Source organism: Beta vulgaris, chromosome 1, assembly GCF_026745355.1.
Source record: "Beta vulgaris subsp. vulgaris cultivar EL10 chromosome 1, EL10.2, whole genome shotgun sequence".
NCBI lineage: Eukaryota > Viridiplantae > Streptophyta > Magnoliopsida > Caryophyllales > Amaranthaceae > Beta > Beta vulgaris.
In genome coordinates, this window is record NC_079202.1 from 18,668,893 (window position 1) to 18,691,878 (window position 22,986).

The following is a 22,986-nucleotide window of genomic DNA, read 5'->3' on the forward strand; positions in this document are numbered from 1 at the left end:
ATGAAATATTTCATCCATTTCAAGATGTAATACATTTACGCTTTATAAAAAAAATCATTTGAAAATATAGTACATTCACGCTCTATAAAAAAATTACTTTGATTACAAATATCTCTTATATTACGACAAGTAAAAGTTATAAAAATTATGCCATTAGATTCATATTGGAAAATGCTATAGTAATACTGCTCTTTTATCAACTTTAATCTAGAGTAATTAATGGTTGAAGTTCGACCGTGAATATTGCACTTGCCTTTCATTTTGAAACGGAGGGAGTAGCTACCTAATATTAGTTATGAACAAGATACTTGAACAAAATTAATCATGTTACTACATTCATAACATTATTATCGTAAATGGAACTATCTTCATCAAGATATTATCAATACAATATTTTGTGGTAACATAAGCGAAAAATCTTGTAGTATAAGTATTATTATTATTAGTAGTAGTAGTAATAATAATTATGATTATGATTGTTATTGTTGTTGTTGTTGTTGTTATTATTATTATTATTATTATTATTATTATTATTATTATTATTATTATTATTATTATTATTATTATCATCAATAATAAATCGGTTATTTCATCAAATAACCCTGACAAAAAAAATATTCACCAAATACCCCCACTTTTATCATAATTCACCAGATACCCCTGACCTTTAAAAAAGTTCACCAGATACCTCTAACTTTTAAAAAAAATAAGCAAAATGCCCTTTTAGCTAACAGATGTTAGTGCTCCGTTAACTAATTAACTGATTAACCCTAATAAATCTAATTAAACCTAACTAAACCCTAAAAACCCTAATCCTCCCCCAACCCCATCACCCCCTCCCAACAACCCCAACCCCACCAACCCCAGCCCCACCAACCCCTCCACATTCCCCTCCCCCCCAGTCGCGCCTCCCCCTCCCCACCACCCCAGCCTGAACCCCCCTCCTCCCTCACCCTTTCGAACTGACAGCCCCTTACCCCTTCGAACTCGGCGTTCCCCCTCCCCCGCCGCAAAATCGCAAATCCCGAGCCCCCCACCCCTAGGCCGGTGGTGCTGCATTTTCTACGAGGAAGCTGCATGCAGGGGAGGAGGGCTACGAGGGACAGGGATGCTGTGTGTAGGGGAAGGGTTTAGGGAAGGAGGGTTACGGGAAGGGGAGTTGCGTGCATGGGAGGGGGCTGCGGGAGGGTGGCTAGCGGGATAGGGGTTGCGGGAAGGGGGGTTGCGGGAGGAGGGTTGCGGGGGAGGGGTAGGAGTGGGTTTGGTGTTGGGAGCTGCGTGCAGGGGAGGAGGGCTGCGTGAGGGTAGTTGCGGGAGAGGGGGGTTGTGGGGGAGGTTAGGGTTAGGGGGTGGGTCTGATGTTGGTGGCTGCAGGGAGGAGGCTGGTGGAGCTGGAATTGTTGGGGGGTGGGAGGGCTTGGGGTTAGGGGAGAGAAAGGGTTAGGATTAGTTAGGGTTAATTAGGTTGACTTAGGGTTAATTAGTTTGATTTAGGGCTAATTAGGTTGACTTAGGGCAAACTTGTAAATAAACGCTAACAGAGGACTAATGTCCGTCAACAAAAGGGTATCTGGTGAATTGTTTTAAAGTCGGGGGTATTTGGTGAATTTTGAAAAAAGTGGGGGTATTTGGTGAATAAAATTTTTTGTCAGGGATATTTGGTGAAATAACCGATAATAAAAGTTGTAATAGAAATAAAATGATAATGATAGTAATACTAGAAATAAGATCTTATAATTTATTACATAATAATGAATTACAAGTAATAATACAAAGAAATAAAAGATAAGATCTTATAAATCAGATCAAATCAGAAAAGAAAAAAATAAGTTCGGGTTAGATCAGATCGGAAAAAATAAGTTCAAATCAGATAAGTTCATATAGTAAAAATAAGGTGTAAACATAGCTTTACTCCCTCCGTTTTCTTTTTTGGTTCGTATTTGGAATCGGGGGAGAACAATGCAACTTAAGAAATGGGCAAGATTCACTAATTTAAAATTAAAAGTAAAGATAATATTAGGCATTTGAGGTACTCTATGTTAGATTAATGAGAAAAAAGTTGCAGGGATAAAAGAGTAAAACATGACTAATGATTAGTGTGAATGCATTTATTGTAGTTTAAAATCAATTGAGAATTTAAGCCATAAACATACACTATGTACGGAAAGATTCAAGATAGGAACAATATATTGAAATCTCCCAATAGGGAATAAAGGAACAATAAAAGAAAAATAGATTGATATATAATTTAATGATATTTCAACGGAAAAATTGACAATAGAGGTCTCAACTTTGGTGTGATAATTTTTAAAAGGTTTGAACTATTGATTAACCTGTGTAGGTCCCAACTTTATGAGGTCTTAACTTTTAGCGGGCCTTGATGACTTAAAACTGGCTTAAATTGTAAAACTTGGGTTACACCAAAAGGGTTAATTGAGGGAGTGAAGTATGAACTAGGTGAGATTTTAAAAAAAAATTGTCAGTTTTAAGTCACCAAGGCCCGCTAAAAGTTAAGACCCCCTAAAGTTGGGACCTACATAAGTTAATCAATAGTTGAAACCTTTTAAAAATTATCGCCCAAAGTACAGACCTCTATTGTCAATTTTTTCTATTTCAGCATATATAATTATACTCCAGCACATGAAACACCTAATTATGATAAAAGTTTAGTGAGGGAGAGGTGATAGTTCAGTGGAGGCATTGCCCAGGATTCGAATCCTAACCTCTGAGCTCGTGTGCCCTGTAGGTTAGTAGCCTAGCAGGGGTTGGTCGTCGGAGGGAGGGTGGGAATGAGCCAAGCCTGCTCGCGGACTACTCGAGTTTGGCTCGGTCAAAACTCGACTCGAGTGAGTTCGACTCGATATACAAACGAGCCAAGCCCAAGTCGTTTATGGCTCGGCTCGAAAGCTCGTAAGCATGCTGGAAAACTTCTTACTTAGGTAACATTTATGCAAATTATTAAGTGTCCCACATCGATTTCAAAGACAAGCAACACCCTTATTTTCCCTTACTTATTTTTTGCCATGTCTAACTTTTCTTGATGAAGGCTGTTTATACTTTGACAACATTTGACAATTTATAGGCTGCACAAATCTTATAAACTTCTAACAAATAATTTAAACACTATCTAATTATTATGCAATATAAAACTATTACGATCCACTAAGGTAGCTGGAAAGTTTGTTTTGGAATGGGTGATGAGGATATTTACAAACTGAAGTAGTTTACAGATCCTCCAGGCCAAGGCTCGTAGCTGGATGATTTTGCTTTTTAACTTTCATATACCCCACATCGAAGGAATAACAAGTGTATTGGAAATTCAGCATTATAAATATGGTTGTATCTATAGATGTTTAGATAATTTTAGATGTTGGACCTAGCTTAGTTGTTGGGACTGACTTTTCAACATCTAAATTTTTAATAAATAAAAGATTTGAGTTGACAAGATTAAGTTGGGCCGTAAAATTTTAAAGCCTGATTATCTAAGTTCAACCAAGTCAGTTTTGAGCCGAGCCTCACATTCAAAGACACGATCACGAGCCGGGTTCCGTTTTTGAGGCTCGACGAGCCTCGAGCTCGAGCCGAGTCTTGTTTTTGAAACTCAAGCTCGAGTCGAGCCTAACACTATTCGGGTTCGACTCGGCTCATTCCCACCCCTCGAACCAATTATCTTTCCTAATTAAAAAAAAATGATAAGTTCAGTGTCTACACGCTCAAAGGATCTACATTTAGAAAATTTAAATATGTCATCTAACTCATTCCTAACTGAACCGGACTTGGAATATATTCTTAATCACCTAAATATTAAGGAAAATTAGGTAATGTAAGTGTAACCATGTACATATAATCAAATTCATAGGTACCACATTTTGTAGTTTTTGCTAACTTTGTAACCTTATTAAAGTTGACTAAAAACCTTGGAAATTAAATGAGGATTTTGAAGTTGGGAAATAGTATTGTACAGAGGCGGGGCAAATATGAGCAAAAATAATGGAAGTCCTGTACAATGTCCTTAATTGGGTCCTTCATTGATAGTTCAAAGAAGATAGAAGCATAATATTCGTATTTATATATGGCTAATGGCGACTATCTTCAAAAGTTTAAACAAAAAAACTTTGATGAATTTCATGTTCTCGTTATTCCTTCCCTTATACTTTTACTATTGATCCAAATGTTTTCTTTTGTCTAATCTTCAAACAATTAAAAATAAATATATTTTGGGACCCTTATATTTTGGGAGCCTTATCCCGTCGCCGTGATTGCATGGGCCAAGAACCACCCCTGGTATTGCAACTAGTTGTTGACCCAGGCTATGCCCCGAGTTTAATCTATATTTTGCATTACATTTTAATTATTCAAGATGGTTAATGTCGTTCTTTTTTTTTTTTTGCTTTTTTATTTAAAACATGTAATCGAACAATAGTCTGTTGTTTAGGGATGTTTATTACCGGTAACCTAGTTATTCGGGTACCAACTATGCGGATACCAAAATATGTGGGCAACCAAAATATTTGCAACTAGCTAGAAAAGCAGCCCATGACTCGACTCTGAACAACCGGGTGCCTGTAAAAGTGTCATGACTTTTTTTTCATGGAAAAAAAATTCATTGGAAGAGCTATAAAAGAGTTACTCCATGAGAGCCAATTGTCGATACATGTTGATTACAGTCTTTTAGGGTACTACCATGAGTGTTAACTGTCAATTGCATGCCAACTCTAATCCTCATTCCTCAAAAGGATCTACTACCATTCAACATCTCACTTGCAGATTGCATAACAATTAATATTTTCATTAACATGTTAACTCATCCAATCCACTTTTTAAAATATTGATTCATCTGTTTCAAGTTCTCCTATAAAATATTGATTCTTCTTATTATTTATCTTTTCTTTCTCCTTTGAAAGTCACAAGCACAACAATATGGTATTGGGTAGCTAATAAGCTACTCAATACATTTTAAAATTGTTTATCATAAGAAGAGATTAAAGTTACTGTGAAAAAGGAAAGAGAAAAAAAGTATAACAATGCGCTTATCCGGGCCATTTAACTTGAAAGCAAGTCCATTAACTGACCCGATTCTTGCATCTTTTTTTCGTATACCCAACCCGTAAAAATGGCATTACACATTTATTACTTTTTTCGGGCACCCCTAGTGTAGTTACAAGCTATATATATATATATATATATATATATATATATATATATATATATATATATATTATATATATATATATATATATATATGTTATATATATTTATATGTATATATGTATATTATATGTATATATGTATATTATATGTATATATATATATATATGTATATTTATATGTATATATATAATCCAAAGCAAATAAATGTCATACCTTTAATGCTTTTATTAGATGTATATTATTACTTTTTTTCTCCCCATAAAACCAAAAAGAGATTGTAGATTAGTTGGTTGATGTGTTCGTATTTCAAATGAGAGGTTGTGTGTTTGAGTCTTCACACATACATTTTTGTTGATTACTTTGTATCATTTGTTTGGGACTTGGGAGGAGAGGTACATGTGGCATCATAACATTTGTTTGCTTTGGATTTTAGATATATACTGGTATTTTACCCCGAACAATGTCCAGGGTCAGTTAGAAATATTAAACATATTATTCATAAATTTCGTAATTGATTCTATCAGCTTTTCGTAATATTTTGTCTAGTACGAAATTGAAAAATGGACGTTATGGCATGATAAGTTCAAAAAAAAAACTTTTGAGGAATTGGGAATAAAAATAACAATTTCAATGTGATTCGCGTAAACAAATGTTATTACTCAATAAAAGGGTTAAAGATCAAAAAGTTTGTCTACATGATCTTATAATTACATATAATTATGGGACTTTATTATGTTTCACTTTGAAACTTTAAGCATTGAAATTGTATTTTTTTTTTTTTTGGTCAAACTCTCACATTTCATTTCAATTCCCGTGTGTTCGAATCCTAGTAACATTATTAATATTTTTGATTGAGATTATAAGCATGTGTATTAGAATCTTGAGAAGAGTGTCACGTGGCACCGTTCCTTTGATAGGAATGTCGTTTAATATATTTGTATTGATGGGTTAAAACGTGGGACTTACATTAAAAAAAAAGATATGAATAATTCCTTGAAATCAATGCAGTTTTTTTTATAATAACCAAACTAAAATAAGGCATTTAAATCTATCACATTTTGGCTAGAGCAATGAAGTTAACGGACTTAGATGACAAAGAATGTGTTCACTTTACTAATCTTGATCAATGAAGAAAATTATGCAGTCAATATCACTCTCTAGGTAACAATCGTATATCGGAATGCAATAAATTATAAACTCATAGTAGGATGATTATCAACATATTATCAACTATCTTAGACTTATGAACTACGTTGGAACTGATTCCTACTTTTGGATGCGTAGGTAATTTGCTTGGATTAGATCAAAATAAAAGTGTTGTGGTATTGCAAATGTCACTTCACATTATGATATAGAGCATGGGAATTAAATGGTTATAACTATCAATTATGTATTCAATAACCACACATTTCCTTTGTTTGTTGAGCTTTCAAGGTTAACAAAAGCTCAACAACGGCTCTAATGTGAGTAAATTATTATGTGCGATTTTTTCACCAAATACTTTTGAGTTTTCACGTAATTCACCGGGTACCTTCGCATTTTTGAAAATACACGGGATACCCCTTAGTTTTAAGATAATATACCCTGTACATTGAGGGGGTGATATGCAAAAAGGTATCATACTCTTTCCGATTTGAAAATCGAAAATTGGACCATGTAGATTTCGTTTTAATCCCAGAAGTAGACTCTAGGACTAAATTAGTATCCTTAATGTTGTGATCTGTTCCAACAACATTCATTTTCACCTTCTCTGAGAAGGTTTGATTCTTCTCCATTTTGATAGTGGTGGTACCTTAGTAAGATTTCCTTTCTCCTACCTGTCTCCTTTTCTCCTCCTTTCCAAAGGAATAAAGATTTACTCAACACTTCATCATCACCGACTACTTGAGTTGTAGTATCAACAAAATTTGAAGACAGTCCTAACAATGACGATACTTCGTTTAATTTTTGTTGAAATTCTCCATTATTAGGGTGAAATTTAAGAGCTTAGGTAAGATCTATAAACGTTATGTCTGGTTTGCTAAGTTCCAAAGCTCATACGACTCTCCTAAAATAAGCTTTGGCATTTGTAGCTTCATAAATTCAAACAAGAGAGCACAACTCAACCCACTTTCTGATAATTCCTTTCCTTGATAAAACACGCAGCCAAGTTCAAATTGATAGAGATAGCTAGGCTTTAAAAAATAGACTTTTCCTCCTCATTATTAATGTCAGCAAAAAATAAGAACTTGATGACTTGAATATAGTGTGCAATGGCTGACCTAATAACATTGTTTCTATTATAAAAAGTACTACCCTCAGCTTTCAAACTTCGAACATACTCAAAGATACCAAAATGATTAACGAGATAATCAATCCTCTAGACCCAACTATTAGAAGAACAACAACGCTCGTCAAAGTGATAAAGGCACAAATCCCCCTTTAAATCGTCGATATTGTTCATGATTTCTAAGATAACGATATAACTCTAAATACTAAAACGATTAAACCACTAGTAGATAGGAAGGCACCAACGCCTCTTAAATGAGCCTAAGCCAGGTTGTGAAAATCTACAACTAGTGGAATTGAAGAAACTAGGAAAATAAGAAAGCTTAATTGATAACTTCACAATAAGATTTCAGAATTGAAGTGGAAGATCGTAATTACTGAAATCGTAGGTGGTGGTGGTGAATCGCCGACGCGCATAAAAGAAAAGCCGATGGAGGCCTCTGCTGGTATTTTTCCGTCGTTGTAGCGTCAACTTTGAGGTCCTGCCTTCTTCGCGACTCCTAAAGACCACCGTTTGCGACACCTACACTATGGCTACTGGGGGGGGGGGGGGAGGATGGGTCGCCGACGACCTTTATAGAGCCGGAGATGCTCAGGTCATCAACGAGCCAGCATGGGGAGGTGGCTAGCGCGACGAAAGGTTGATATAAGTTTGTTTCGCTATAAGTTAATTTACAGAGTAGTATAAAAACCTTACGAGCAAAACACTCACAAGTATCTCTATTCTATATGGGAAGAGGGGTAGGACGCCAAAAAAAGAAAAAAAAGAAAAAAAAATGTAGTGGCTAACTTACTCAGAAAACCATCAAAAATAGGAAAAACAATAAAAAAAATAAAAATAAATAAGTTACGTGTAAATTATGAACAAATAACTATCCAACACCCCCTCCATTTTTTTTAAAAAAAAAATTACAGCTCAATCCCCTAATTTCATGGGGGAAAACTGCAACCAAGATCCATTAAGCACTCGTTTAGTTCGTACTCTTCTCCTTCCTATTATCTCCACTTCTCAATTCTCTGAAAACTACAGCAAAATACCCTAAAACATAGAATCATTACAATACTATGATACCACCAACTTCAGGTAATCACATATTAAATCACTGCTTTACAATTTAATTTCATAAATACATCATTCATTTTCTCAATGTAAATTCATACAGGATACTTTTCACTAAAAGTACTCAATTGCAAATAATACTATTATACCACCAACAAACAACAAAGTCCTTGGGACACCAGTGTAAAGCAAATAATAAGGATTTTCTTACTTCTCCTGCGCATCAAAACTTAAATTCACGACAGGAGGAGAAGGAAAGTAGAAGTCCCAACCATTACAATAGACCAATTTCATCAACCAAATATTAGCAAAAAGGGGTATTTGCAAGGTAAGTGTGTTATTGCAAATAGGGTTTTTATTTTATTTTTTGTTTTGGGTGATATTAGGGAATAACCAAAAAAATACAGTAAGAACGTCTTTTTTTTTTTTTGGCAATTCAAAGTTATTATTGATAACCAAAAAAAATAAGTTGAAGCCAAATAAGCTTCTTACAACCTATAACTCCAACACATCTCAATATGCCTCCCCATCTAAGGTTACAAACTAATCTACCAGCATATTTCTTTCATTCTCAGGACAATTACAAGCAGTCCTAAACACAATTTCCTTAACTAATTCATTGGCAGGGACAACAGCATCATTAAACACCTTGTTGTTCCTTTGCAGCCATATTGCATAAACAGTCTCTGTGAATAGCCTAACATATAGCCTAGCTTGACAGCTTTGCCCCCTAGCTTTGATCCTGGCCTTCCTAATCTCTTCACTGAAAGAGTGAGCCTGATAATCCCATTGCATCTTGTTATGAATAGCCTTCCAGATTGTTGCAGCATAATCACAGGTGAAGAACAAGTGCTGGATGGACTCATCAGCTGCTTCACAAAGTTTACATCTAATAGAGCAAGGAATGTTCCACTTACTCAGTAAGAACGTCTTTTAACATCTATCATTTTTAACTATAGAATACTTTCCTAAATTAGCAAAAAAAATTAAAATTTCAATAAAAACACTGAAAAAATTTAAAAAGAAAAATTGGGTGACATTTTCATTCAGATAAGAAAACAGGGATATTATTATAACTATAATTCTCACAATGAGAATAAGGTAAAAGGGGATTATTTAATTTCGTGTAATTTTTACGAACTGTAATAGAAACAACTTTTGTTAACCGAGAAAATTATAAGCAAAAAAATTCAAAAGAAAACGAAAGGAGATTTTTGTGTTATTTTTTTTTTGTGTCAAGTAAAGTGTTAGTTGCGATGGTATGGAGGAGAATCTCATATGATTAGAAAAGAGAATCTCAACTCTCAATATAATTCATCTTGAAGAACATGATTGCCAGAGGATTGAAACAAAGAATCTCAAATCTCTAATTTTTTAGACAACAACACACAAAACTATAACTTCAAAAAATTAAGTATTTAAAAATCAATCTTTTCATGAAATAAGAATTCGGAAAAATACATTTTTTTCCATGGAATAATTATAGATCGTTTTTTTTTTTCAAAAAAATCTTTATAGTTAACAATGATGACAATCTCCAATAAATTTACATATTTGCGTATATGTCACATGCAAAAAAAATTGAAACTATTTCAAACTCACCTACTCAATCGCAATTCGAAATTAATGTGTTTCTTCTTCAATTTATTCTTCCCCGACCTTGAATCCCCTCACTTCTTTAATTGACCTATCTCCAATTACTAAGTTTCAATGGGAAAAAGAGATGGAAAAAGGAAAAACATGAAAGTGCATTGGATGTAGGCGGAGCTATAGAGATGTAGAGAACTTTGATTAGATAGGTAATTTGGGAGCCCAACCTTTTTGGAATTTAGAGAAATGTGTTTGGATATTTAGAGAGCTATTTAGAGAGAGATGTACTTATTTCCTATGGATTCCTTGACATATGGCGTGGAATGTGGATATTTAGAGAGAGTTGTACTTATTTCCTATGGATTTTGTATCCCTCACGCATCAACAAAAAATATATGGGGTTTTTGAGTTGTGATGAAAGGATTATTGTGTTGGGTTGTGATAATACGATATCCAAAGTGTGTACATTTATATAGTGGAATAATTCTTAAATTTGCTAAGAGCATCTCCTATGGTTGAAAATTTGGACTTGCTTGCAATTTATAAAAGTTTCTAGCTAGTAGCTCAACCATTAGAGTAAAACGAGCAATATAGCTTCGATGAACAATGTTGCTCAAACAAGCTATATAGCTTGCTTTAATAGAGCAACTCCGAGGTCTCAGCTTGCAAATATGAGAAAGTTGGAGCTAGTTGTTTGCTTGTTGGAGTAAAAAGCATGTTGTTGCTTGGGGAAGCTAAGTAGACAAAGCTACTTGCTTTGTTCACCTTTTTGTGGGCCCCACTTTCCACTTCCCACTTTTTAGTTTTAGCTTTTCATTGAGACCTACAAAAATTATAAGTGGTTGTAGCTTTCTATTAGGAGAGGTTATAACTTGGGAATGTTGTACTTTGGAAATCTGATGTAGCACACAAAGCTATAAGTGGTTGTAGTTTGCCATTGTAGTTGCTCTGGTGAGACCCATTTTGTTGAATTACCAATGATATAGTCAAGAATAAGCGATTAGTTGGCAAGTGGGGCACAATTCAAGTTATAACTAGTTGTTGCTTGCCACTATAGTAGTATGTAGCTTAAATTTGTTGTAGCTTGAAAAGCTGCATGACAAGCAATATAGGGTTGTTGCTTGCCATTGAAGATGCTCAATAGCCATAGATGTTTGAGTATCTGACACAAAGTTCAAAGTTGAATTATATCACAACCACAAAAACAAATATCTCACAAAAACTTTTTATGTTATAATATCCTTAATAGAATAGAGATAATATTATATTTTACTTTTCTAGATTTTGTACTCAAATTCAGCTTCGTATTTGGATTGGAAATGTATTACCTCCGTTTTTTTAATAGTTACACTTATACTTTTCACGCATGTTAATGCACTACTTTGAGTCTCTATATCTCTAATTTTGTATTTGTACAAAATATAAAAAGTTGATATTCTAAAAGTACATTTCGAGACGAATCAAACAAGACTCCACATGACTATATGATCTCCTATTAACCATAACTCACAAATGATAGTCAAAGGAAAAATTGTGAATAGAGTCAAAAGTGAAAATGCAATTTGTTTTTTTGGCAATTCAAAGTTCTTATTGAAAAGCAAAAAAAAAAAAATATTGGTGTTAAATTACAACCTAGGCTCATACAATCAAACTAGAGCAAATCTCCCAATAACAAGAAAGGGATATAAAGACAACAAGGAATCAAAATTACTGCACTAAGATCTTCCTCTCAGCCTCATTACAGTTACAAGCAACTTGGAATAGCACTTGTTTAATCATAACAGAGGGGGGACAGTAGGAATTAGCAAAAATAACATTGTTTCTCTGACACCAGATAGTATGAATTGCTTCAGAGAACGTCATCACATAAATCTTTGCCCTCATACTATTGCTGTGAGCCTTGGTACGCACCAATCTGCATTCCATATCAAAAGGACCTATAGTCCTGTTAACTCCAATATACTGTAACAGACCCATCCACACTTCCGTAGAGTAACTACATTCAAAAAATAGATGCTGGGTGGTCTCATTGTAGTCAGAGCATAAACTACATTACAATTGACAAGCAACATTCCATCTACTAATTTTGTTAGTAGTATATAATCTATTTTGAACAGCTAACCAAACAATGAACTTGCTTTTTGGCTTGCTCTATTGTTAGATAAGTCTTTTCCAGTTCACTTTCTGAATTTCTCCTTGAAGGAGCTTGTAAGCTTTTTTAATACTGAACTTGCCCTGATACATCACATTCTCCCAACTTCCCACCTGCCCAAGAATCTCTCTGGACTTTAGGATTTTCCTCATATGCCAAGACATGTTGTTGTTAATTACAACACTATAAATAGCATGCCTTCTCAAATAATAAGCAGCTATCCACTTAACCCATAGTTTATCAGTTTTGAAAGTAATAGTCCATAAGAGCTTTAGCATAGCAGCTTTGTTCCAGTTTTCCATGTTAATCAAACTCCACCCCCCTGAAACCTTAGGATTACGAAGATTCTGCCAGGCAACAGGAGCCTTTCTGGAATCCATAACCTGTCCAGTTCAGAGAAATTTCCTACACACCCCTTCAACAACTTTATAATCTTCTTTTAAAGAGGGAAGACGTGAGCCCAAAAGTTCTGCATACTACTCAAAATACTTCTGATCAGTTGTAGTCTTCCAGCATAGCTGAGGTTCTTTGTCATCCAGCTCAAAGCTCTAGCAGTGATTTTCTCAACTAATACTTTACGTTGAGAGATGTTTAGTTTCTTGGAAGCAAGAGGTACTCCAAGATACTTAAAGGGCAGGCTCCCAATAGGTAAATTAACAGCCTCTGCAATCAGCTGGGCTTCATCATTAGTCACTCCAGCAAGATGAATGTTACTCTTCTCCACATTAGCAACTAACCCTAAGGCCTCAGAAAATTTTCTAAAAGCAGCCATTATCTTGACAACTGAGCTAACATCAGCCCTTGCAAACATCAGCAAATCATCAGCAAACATGAGATGATTAAGTTGAATCCTCTCACATTTAGGATGATAGTTGACGTCATGGTCCTCTTTAAGCTCCTTCAGACATCTGCTAAGATACTCCATACTTAGAGCAAATAAGAAAGGAGATATAGGGTCTCCTTGTCTTAGGCCCTTCTTAGCATTAAAAGGCATAGATGGAACACCATTTATGACTACAGAATATGACACACTTCTAACACAACCCATTATCCAACCCACAAATATTGTAGGAAAACCAATCTCAAGCATCATCTTTTCAAGAAAAGGCCACTCCACAGAATCATATGCCTTCTTTATATCCGCTTTAATGACACATCTTGGTGAAACATGTTTTATGGAGTAACCCTTTATCAACTCAGTAGCTAATAGTATGTTATCAGCTATATATCTATCAGGAATAAATCCAGATTGAGCTTCATTTACCACCTCATGCATCACACTTTGCATCCTATGAGTGAGAATCTTAGAAATAATCTTATAGAGGAGAGTACAGCAAGCAATTGGCCTGAAGTCCTTTGCACAAACAGCTGGAGTCACTTTGGGCACCAAGGTAATGACAGTGTTATTGACTGATTTGTGAAGATAAGATTGCTCAAAAAATTCTATCACACCTCTTACACATCATGTTTAATAATGTGTCAGCATCTTTAAAGAAAAGAGCATTAAACCCATCAATGCCATGGTCTTTATTGTCATCTATCTCATGCAGGGCTCTATCAATTTCATCTATAGTCACTGGCTGAATAAGAGTAGCTCTAGTATCTAAACTCAAGGCTGGCCTAGCTCTGATTGTGCACTAGTGGAAAAATAAGGAAGGGTTGCGCTAAAAAAGGCCCTTAGGGTTGCGCTTTTTGACAGCAGCCCTTTCAATAGCAGCCATTCACTTTTTAAGTAGGGCTGCGCTTTTACCTAAAAAGCGCATCCCTTCCTACAAAAAAAAAAATGCGCTTTTTAGGTAAAAGCGCATCCCTTCCTACAAAAAAAAAAAAAAAATTTGACATTTTTTATATAGAGAAATATTACTAAAAACAATATAAAATTGACATTAAACATCGAATACAAACACAATTCATTATAGAGCTGAATACCAACGAGAGAACAAAAAGAAATGAATACATCAGAATACAATTTTTTTTTTTGCATTTTTTAAATAGAGAAATATTACTAAAAACAACCAAATTGACATTCACCATTTGCGAAAAAATTGACCAACTACATCAGAATAAAAAAATTACAGAGTAACTACACAAAAAGAAATGAATACAAACCAAAAAACAGAAATTAATATCCTGAAAAGAAAAATCGAAACGGAACAAAAATGAACAAAAAATAAACGAAAATGAAAAAAAAGAAAAAAAAACCCTAAAATTATAGATCTGAAGTTGCTGCCAATGAACGAACAAATAGAAAAAAAAAAGGAACGAAAATAGAACAAAAAGGTAAAAAAACCTAAAATTATAGATCTGAAGACCAACGACAGAACGGCGAACGGGAGAAGTTGCGCGGCGCAGGTGAGGATACGAATGACGACGGTTGTTGACTCGTCGGGGTTGAAGAATTGTCTAATCAGAAACTAAGCAAATAATTCAATGGAAATGGCAAAAATTGAAAAATTGAGAAGAAGAAGAAGCAAAATAAAACCTTGTAGTTGAAGAGAAGATGAAAGGTGACATGTTGATGAAGTTTGTTGTGGTGATTGGTGTAAGTTGACAACCATTCCTTAACATCTGGCATTGTAAAGTGCGTGAAAACCATGAATTTTAATGGCGTGAGGAGAAAGAGAAGGGCCAAAACACATAGTTTTTTCATGTGGAAGATTATTTGTTGTTGGATTTTCAAAACAGAAACTTTAGTATCATGATTTAACTTTTGTGGTGAAATGCAGACTTAGTGACGGAGAAAGAATCAAACATATGCAGCAGCACCACCCACTATCTGATTCATGATTTCTTGTTGTTGTTGGGTGAGGATTCGACGAAGGTTGAGAGAGAAGAGAGGTGCGTTTGAGAGAGAAGAGAGAGAAGAGGGAGGGTGATAGAGAAGAGGGAGGCGTGAGAGAGATGGGGGGCGTGTGAGAGAGTAATTATTTCTTTAAAAAAAGCCCATAGAAGGGCTGCGCTTTTGAAAAAAGCGCAGCCCTTCTGTAATAGTAGGGTTGTGCTTTTTAAAAAAGCGCAACCCTTCACAAAACAGGGCTGCGCTTTTCTATTAAAACGCAGCCCTACTTTAACGAAGGGCTGCATTTTATTTAAAAGCGCAACCCTACTGTATAGAAGGGCTGCGTAATGAAGAAAGCGCAGCCCTTCCTTTTTTTTTCCCTAGTGGTGGTTAAATCAATAGCAGACAACGAAGGAGCACAAGAACCAAGCAGAGCCTTATAAAAACTTATAATCTCTTCCTTAATTGTCTATGGGAATTAAGAATCTCACCTTGAGCACTCCGAAGCATCCCAATTATGTTCATTGCATGTCTTACTTTGACTGCAGTAAAGAAGAATTTTGTATTTGCATCCCCTTTAGAAAGCCAGTTAATACTGGATTTTTGTCTAACAATACTATCTTCAACTTTAGACCAATGCCTAAGAGAGTATTGACTAACTCTTTATCCTCTTGTTGCAATTGAGAGTCAGTATTGAGATCAATGTTGTTTTGCAAATTTTGGAGCATCACTCTGATATTCTCCACCTTGATATGAGCATTGGAGTAGTGATTAGTTTGTAAATTTTTCAAAGCTCTTTTAATAACTTGTAAACCTTCCATACTCTCTTCATGTGGTGTCTATCATAGACAGACTCCAAGCCTCTAATACAATATCAAGGATTCTTGTGTCTTCAGCCAGAATGTTGAGAAATTTAAAAGGTCTACCCTTCACCTAAAATTCAGTTTGGAAAGTAAGAACCAAGGGAGTATGATCAGGATCACCACATGGCTGATACTTCACCATGAGCTCTGGAAACAAATCAAGCATGCTATCATTCATAACAGCTTTATCAATACGGCTACAAATTCTTAAATTGCCTAAGCCTATGTTATTCCATGAGTAAAATACCCCACAAGATGGAGCTTCCAGTATATGAGATGACATCATAAAATCTGCAAAGTCCAGCGTTTCTTGCTCACTTATAGCCACCGCATTCAGTCTATCCTGCACATTCAACACATCATTGAAGTCACGAATGCATAAAATAGGATCATTGGTAGAGCTAACAAGCCCCTCTAGTTCTTTCCATAGAGATTTCCTAGCAGCTATAATATGCAGCCCATATACCACTACTAGAAAATAGGTGCTATTTAAATTCTGCACCTTGATACCTATACATTGCTCAAATTTACATATGACACTCACTGTTATTTCACCTGGTTTCCACCCAAACCAAATCCTCCCTCTAGGAGAGAAATCATAATTATCTACCCACCTCCATTGATCTCCAAATTTTCGTTGCACCTTACTACAGTTAGGAGCTCTCACCCTAGTTTCAAATAAGGCACAACAATTCACAAGGTGTTGCTGAAGAACCTACTTCACCTCTTTTATTTTAATAGGGTCATTTAAACCCCTCACATTCCAAGTAAGCAACCCCATTAAGAGATAGGGGTTTGGCCCCCTAGCACCCCCAATTCTTCCTGAGTCCAATTGAGAAAAGTTCACACTCCCACTCTTATTAAAAGCTACATGCTTCCCCTTGGATTTTCTTGTAACAATCTTCCATGGCTCTTCCTCCTCTAATATTATGGCTTGATGATCAGGAGTTACAACAGGAGTAATCACAACATCAGGCTCTACAACTATAGTAGGACCCCCAGCTAAGCAGGGATCAACATCTATAGAAGGAGCTCCAATGTGTTCCTTGTCTATAGTAACCTCCTCTGAGTCTTGAAGCTCTATATGCTCCTTCTCAATGACCCGAGACCCTCTTTGCTCGCCTTCTTGTCTATTTTTAATCTTAGGCACCCATTTTTTCACAATTTTTGGAGGACCTTTAGCTTTGGTCTCACAATTATGGCCAATTGCTTGACATTGCTTACAAAAATTAGGGAGCCAATCATAAATCACTTTCTGTTTAAAAATAGAACCATTAGGATCCTCAATAGAAATTTCATACATAATGTCCTTAGTAACATCAATTTTCACCAATATTCTTGCAAAGGATATATGCAATGTTTTTGTGGTGCATTCATCTGCATACACTGGGACACCTAGCAAGCCTCCAATTCTACTCAAGGAATTTTCACTCTAGCAGTTCAGAGGTAAGTTTGGTAACCTAACCCAAATAGGAACAACTTTTAAGATTTCATTATGAAAATCAAAAGTAGGAGTCCATTTCTTCACAACCATAGGCTTACCAAAAAACAAATGACGTCCAGAATACAATATAGAGTTTCTCTCCTCCTTATACTTCATTTTCACCACAAAATACCATTCTTCATACTTATAAACCCCTGGCTCAGAACTCAAACCCCATTGAGCTTTAATAAAGGTTAAAATGGCAGTCATAGTTGGATTTTGTCCAACCACATACAAGATAAGAGCGTAATTATTAAAAAGGAACGGAGGTAGTATATATTGTACTTTCAATTTGAGATGTACAAATTTATCACGTATAATAGGGACATTATTACTTTAGTTTCTGGACAAATTGAGCTCCATATAAATTTATCATGAATATGTTTTTTCTTATATAAACTTTGTAAATATTTTATTCTATAAATTAATATTAGATGTAATTACGTAACTTATTAAATTTTAATAATGATTTCGCACGCATTGCGCAAATACAAGGTTTGTGTAGAAGAAAGTCAAGCTTAAGGGCCTGTTGTCTTCAACATAAAACAATTGAACTGAACTTATTGCAACTGAACTGAACTGAACTTATTGCAACTGAATTGAAATGAGTTAAATTATAATTAAGCAATAGTAGTCGGAGTTGGACTAAACTGATCTGACTACAGTTGAATCGAACTGAATTAATTGCAACAGAGCTAAATTGAAAATAAATGAGGAAGAACAAGCCCTAAGTTCCAAATTGGATCAAAAAACGAACATAGCAACCCAAAAATGAAGAAAATTCCGTTACACAACAAGCACAGAAGGAAACACAAGACCCAAAAAAAATAAAAATAAAAAAAAAGATCTCCTCAACGTTCATATTTGTTTAACAACCAATGGAATGAGAAAGAAGCATAAACGCACGGATCGATGAGGTGGCAAATGAAATTTCAAATCCCGCCTAAAATCCCATCTTTTTATTAAAAAAAGGTTTGGGTTCACTCTCTCTGTAGTCTAATTTCTCTCTCCCACTTAGGTGATAGATATTTGGAATTCACTCGCCTTCGAATTTCAATTCAAATTCCCACAAAACCCCTCTTCTTCTGCCCTTTTATCCCCCCCTCCCTCGCTTCACCTTCTCTCTCCATCTCTCTCTCAAAATCGCATTTCTCCTTAAACCGCATATCTCTCTCTCTCTCTTCTCTTCCTTTTCTCTCTCTTTGTTGAAACCCTAACCCTAGCCTCCAGGTACCTTCCGCTCCTCAGATTTCGTCGCTTTTTCGCTTGTTTTCGCCGCTTTTCTACTTGTTTTTCGCTGATCGATTCGTTTTTTCGTGTTTTTATTGTTGTTCGTTCATTTTTGTTGATTTTGTTGTTGTTATTGTTGCAGATATGAAGGGAGGAAAATCCAAGGCTGATACCAAAAGAGGCGAAAGCAAGTGAGATTTCGTCTTTGAATTTTCTTTTTGTTGTTGTTAAATTTGATATTTAGAACTTTGCTAGTTGCTGCTTCTAATTGTATTCGTAAAATTGTTGATTTTCGATATGTGATGATGTTTTTTGTTTAATTTTGAGTTTTTTTTTTATGAATTTTGATTTTCGTGGTTGAAGTTTTTGTCGAATATCGAGTTTTAGATTTGCTTCGTTTTTTGATTTTTTTTTTCAAAATAAGAATTTCGTTGTTATTTTTTGCACTGCAAAATGTGTATTTTAATTTTGTTATTTAATTTTTGGTGAGAATACTGTGGTTGAGATAAACAAGGTTTTTCGACTTTGAATTTCTTTTTTCTCCGATATTTCGCTCTCTAGATCTGAGATCTTCTTGTCAATTTGTCTGCTCTTTTGTTTATTTGTTGGACTGTAGCAATTATTTCCTAGTTGCTCGATTTTTTGGTTGTAGCAATTGTTTCATGGTTTGTTCGACTTTTTGATTATATCAATTGTTTTCGAGATGTTCGAATGTTTTATCTGTTATCATAACAATTGTTTTCAAGTTGTTAATTCTTATTGTAGCAATTGATGTTGACTTGTTCCGTTTTGTGTAGGCTGTCTGTGAAGAAGGGAGCCCCTGCTAAGAAAGGGAAGCCAGCAAAGGACCCTAACAAGCCAAAGAGGCCTCCAAGTGCCTTCTTCGTTTTCATGTATATTTCAATTCCTTGTCAAATTTTCCTTTTAATACTTTAATTGATACTCTAAATTTGCTCGGTTTGCTCAGAATTGATTTTTTTTAAATTATGAATTATAGGGAAGAGTTTAGAGTGACATACAAGCAAAAGCACCCTCAAAACAAATCTGTAGCTGCTGTGAGTCTTCGTTTTTATGATCTGCTTTCTCTTGTGCATTTGATAATTGCATTTTGATATGTTGTAATGTTTTATCAGTTTGGCATGTGATATTTCGGTGTCCTGCTCTGTTGGTTAATTTGATTGTTGCGAATAATTAGGTTGGGAAAGCTGGTGGTGAGAAGTGGAAATCTTTGACCGATGCTGTAAGTTTTGTAACGGTTTTGTAAAGTTAATTTAAGTTAGTATGTATATTGGATCAAACTGAATGTTGAATTGTTATTGATTTCAGGAGAAGGCTCCTTACATCCAGAAAGCTGAAAAGAGGAAGGCTGATTATGAGAAGAGCATGAACACCTACAACAAGAAATTGGTATAATTTAGTTCAACTTTTGTGTTACTGTTCTTTTCTGATATTGAAACTTAACTGTTTGAATGAAATTGAATTGATCATAGGTCAAATTTGTTCTGCTAATAATAACTGTTTTTTTGGGGAAAAAATGTAGGCTGAAGGAAATAAAGAAGAAGAGGAAGAGGAATCAGACAAGTCTAGGTCTGAGGTGAACGATGAGGATGATGAAGACGGCAGTGGTGAGGTACAGTATTATTGCTTGAGTTTCAACTATAAGCAACATTGGAGTTTTCCAACTATATTTGGAATATGCTAATTTTGTGTTGTTCAATGTGGCTGAACAGGAGGATGAGGATGATGATTAAGCTTTTCCGTGGAGAAGTTGCAGACGATGAAGGCAGCTTTGTGGTTTCGGAGTGCCTCATTTTGATTGGAAGTATAAAGAAATGTTGGTAGTTCAATATAAGGAACCAAGGAAAAAAAATCATCACCCTGTATCTTAAAGTCTTAACTTTGACTTGATTTAGCTTTTGGCCCCTCTGCCCTGTAGAGCAAGTAGTGATTTACTTTCGTTCTTAGTTTAAACATGATTAAAATTCGCTTTGTGTTAGCTGAATGGTAATCTTAAATACAGTAGTTGCTTTTCTGTGCCAATCTCTTGAGTAAATTGAATGGTTTGTCTATTGGTTTTATAAATCTTTTGTCAATTGGCATCTAGCTATCTTAGCCTCTACCTTTGTTTGTGCTGAGTGAAATTCTTGAATCCTGATCAATTGGGAGCAAAACAAAAGTGCAGTTTGATTTTGAAAATAAATCCGAGTACATCAGATTAGTCAGTTGGATTTTGAGGAATGCGGGTTTACATGATGTTTCAATCGCTGTTTTGGTGAGATCTATTTGTGGAATTTTGAGGAGCTTCAGTTTTGTTAGCGTGGGGACTGGGGAGGCTTTTGCTTTAAAGTGCTCTTATGTTAGGGTGTAGTTTTGGAAAAATAAGTTTCGATACCTTGTAATTGAAAATTATAATGAATTTAAATAAGATTAACAAAATTCAGAGGACAAGAAAGTGCCTTTAGTTGCAAGTAAAAGTTGGCAATAATCAAGATATTTCTTTCCTTGTAAAGTCAATGACTTGCTTTTCTGTGAACCTCCAAAATAATTGAGGAATAACATCTCATTATTATCCAAGCCTATTATTAGGAGTATTTTTTAAACAATTAAGTAGGGGAGTTATAACTAATTATCTTTATCTTTATTATATAAGGGAAGAGGAGTGGGACACCAAAAATAGTAATTTTTTATACTTTTTAAATAATAAAATACAAATATACCATCTTTTATCATTATATCCTCAATTAACAAAATATTACATCATCATTGATTTATTGGCTTTTAAAAAACAAAAGAAAAATATACAATGAAGTTTATAAATGATTTTTGTAAATGTTATTATGCAATAGACTTTTTGTTTGTTTTCGTACGCATCACGTGCATATAAGACTAGTTTTCCTTAATCCCATTCTCTTAATGTCTTATCGGAGTACCTTTTTCAAAATGCATTCTCAAATTGTGATAACAGAGAGCATCAATACTTTATTCAGAAACAAGCTGAGAGATGTCAGAACAAACCAAGTAATACCTACTCTGGATTTTCTTGACATCTCTCGGGTACAAAAAACAAAAGCCATTTTCTAACATCATACAAAAATTTAAAATTTGCCTGTTGAAATGCTCCAAATAGGCAAGGACCAGGGTCATCAATAGGGTGCACCATCAAACAAAACCCTTGAGTATTCTCAAACTTTTGGAACATATTATCCTTGTCCAAAACCATATCAATATCACCTGGTCGTTGATTCAACTTAAAATGGAAAACAACAGATGGAAAGCTTTGATCGTCTTTAGGGTACGACGAGTAACAAATGTAAAATGGTTGTGGTTGAGGCATCGGTTGCCAACCATACTTACCAAAGTAGTTAACTATTGCATCTATCAACGGATTAAAAGCACTCTTTGCTAAGACAGTATAGGGTGCCCCTGAGTCTATGAAGAAGCCTTTTGTTAACCTCTTTTCATCTAACTGAAAAATTGATGGATCAATCGGCAGTCTATTACCATCTACACTTATACCATTCAAGTACAAATGAAATCTTTTTGAAGCCTGCATCGAGATTGCCTTAACCCGCCTATGTTCATCTCCACTTATATTGGCATCTTCACCAAAGTACATGGTGGAATAGGCTTGCTGGTTCTCAGTCCATGACGGAATACAGTACGAAAACCTACCTTTGATTTCTGCATCAAGTTGGTTTAAGAATGATCTTGGACCAGGCGAAAGGCCTACTATGCCTGCTATAATATTGTGAGAGCCACTGTTGGCTCCAAAGTCAATGTTGACATTTTCGAGGCCACAACCAAATGCAAAATCTTTAAAACCTCGTAGTTGTCCTGTTTCTGTATCTTCAAAGAAGAAAGTATCAGTCCCCATAAAACCAACTGTGCGACTGACGATATATAAAGCCGAAAAGCCACAAGATCCTTCAAAGATTGTTTTTGGAACGCACCGAGGATCATGTATGCTCATTCGAGCATAAGTTAAAGATTCTTTGTAAGAGAAGCTTCTAGGATATAACTCAAAACAAGGGTTACAACCTTCGCATTGGACCCAAGTTTCTATACTCCCTGTGTCAATAAGCACAAAAGGGGCAAAAACTCCTGCACCCTTCCCAAATGCAAGTTGAGTTACATAAAAACTACTTAGCATTCTATATAGTTTAGATGAAATGTCTGTAGGGGCGGCTAAGCTTAGTGCTCGAGACAGGGAAATGTTGGTGCGGAATTGGTGCCGTTCTTGGGTGGTTAAAGTATTTGCGACAACTTTTAGATGGGGTGAGTCTATTGGGATCATTTTCATGTTGAACCCATTAGTTTGAGAAAAGATGGAAAATATGGGTAGGAAAAAGATAAATACAAGTTTAATCATTTTGGTATATGTTTCTCGAATTTTCTGCTCATAGACTGATA

The 22,986-nt window shown here is 35.2% G+C and overlaps 2 protein-coding genes across 3 annotated transcripts; one reads left to right on the forward strand and one right to left on the reverse strand.

The window, feature by feature from the left end:
- Positions 1-18,372: 18,372 nt before the first annotated feature.
- Positions 18,373-20,616, forward strand: LOC104905928 (high mobility group B protein 3). Of its 2 annotated transcripts, none has more exons than XM_010694584.4 (8): positions 18,373-18,576; positions 18,719-18,767; positions 19,374-19,469; positions 19,574-19,631; positions 19,772-19,816; positions 19,903-19,983; positions 20,117-20,201; positions 20,307-20,616. In XM_010694584.4, exons 2-8 carry the CDS (start codon positions 18,721-18,723, stop codon positions 20,312-20,314), a joined length of 420 nt encoding a protein of 139 aa, XP_010692886.1. In that variant the 5' UTR covers positions 18,373-18,576; positions 18,719-18,720; the 3' UTR covers positions 20,315-20,616. The 2 variants fall into 2 exon arrangements, with proteins under 2 accessions (XP_010692886.1, XP_010692885.1); XM_010694583.4 differs by having other exon boundaries at positions 18,379-18,576; positions 20,117-20,206.
- Positions 20,617-21,601: 985 nt separating this feature from the next.
- Positions 21,602-22,726, reverse strand: LOC104905936 (aspartic proteinase nepenthesin-1). The gene has a single exon (XM_010694593.1). The coding sequence runs from the start codon at positions 22,724-22,726 to the stop codon at positions 21,602-21,604; it is 1,125 nt and encodes a 374-aa protein (XP_010692895.1).
- Positions 22,727-22,986: the final 260 nt, after the last annotated feature.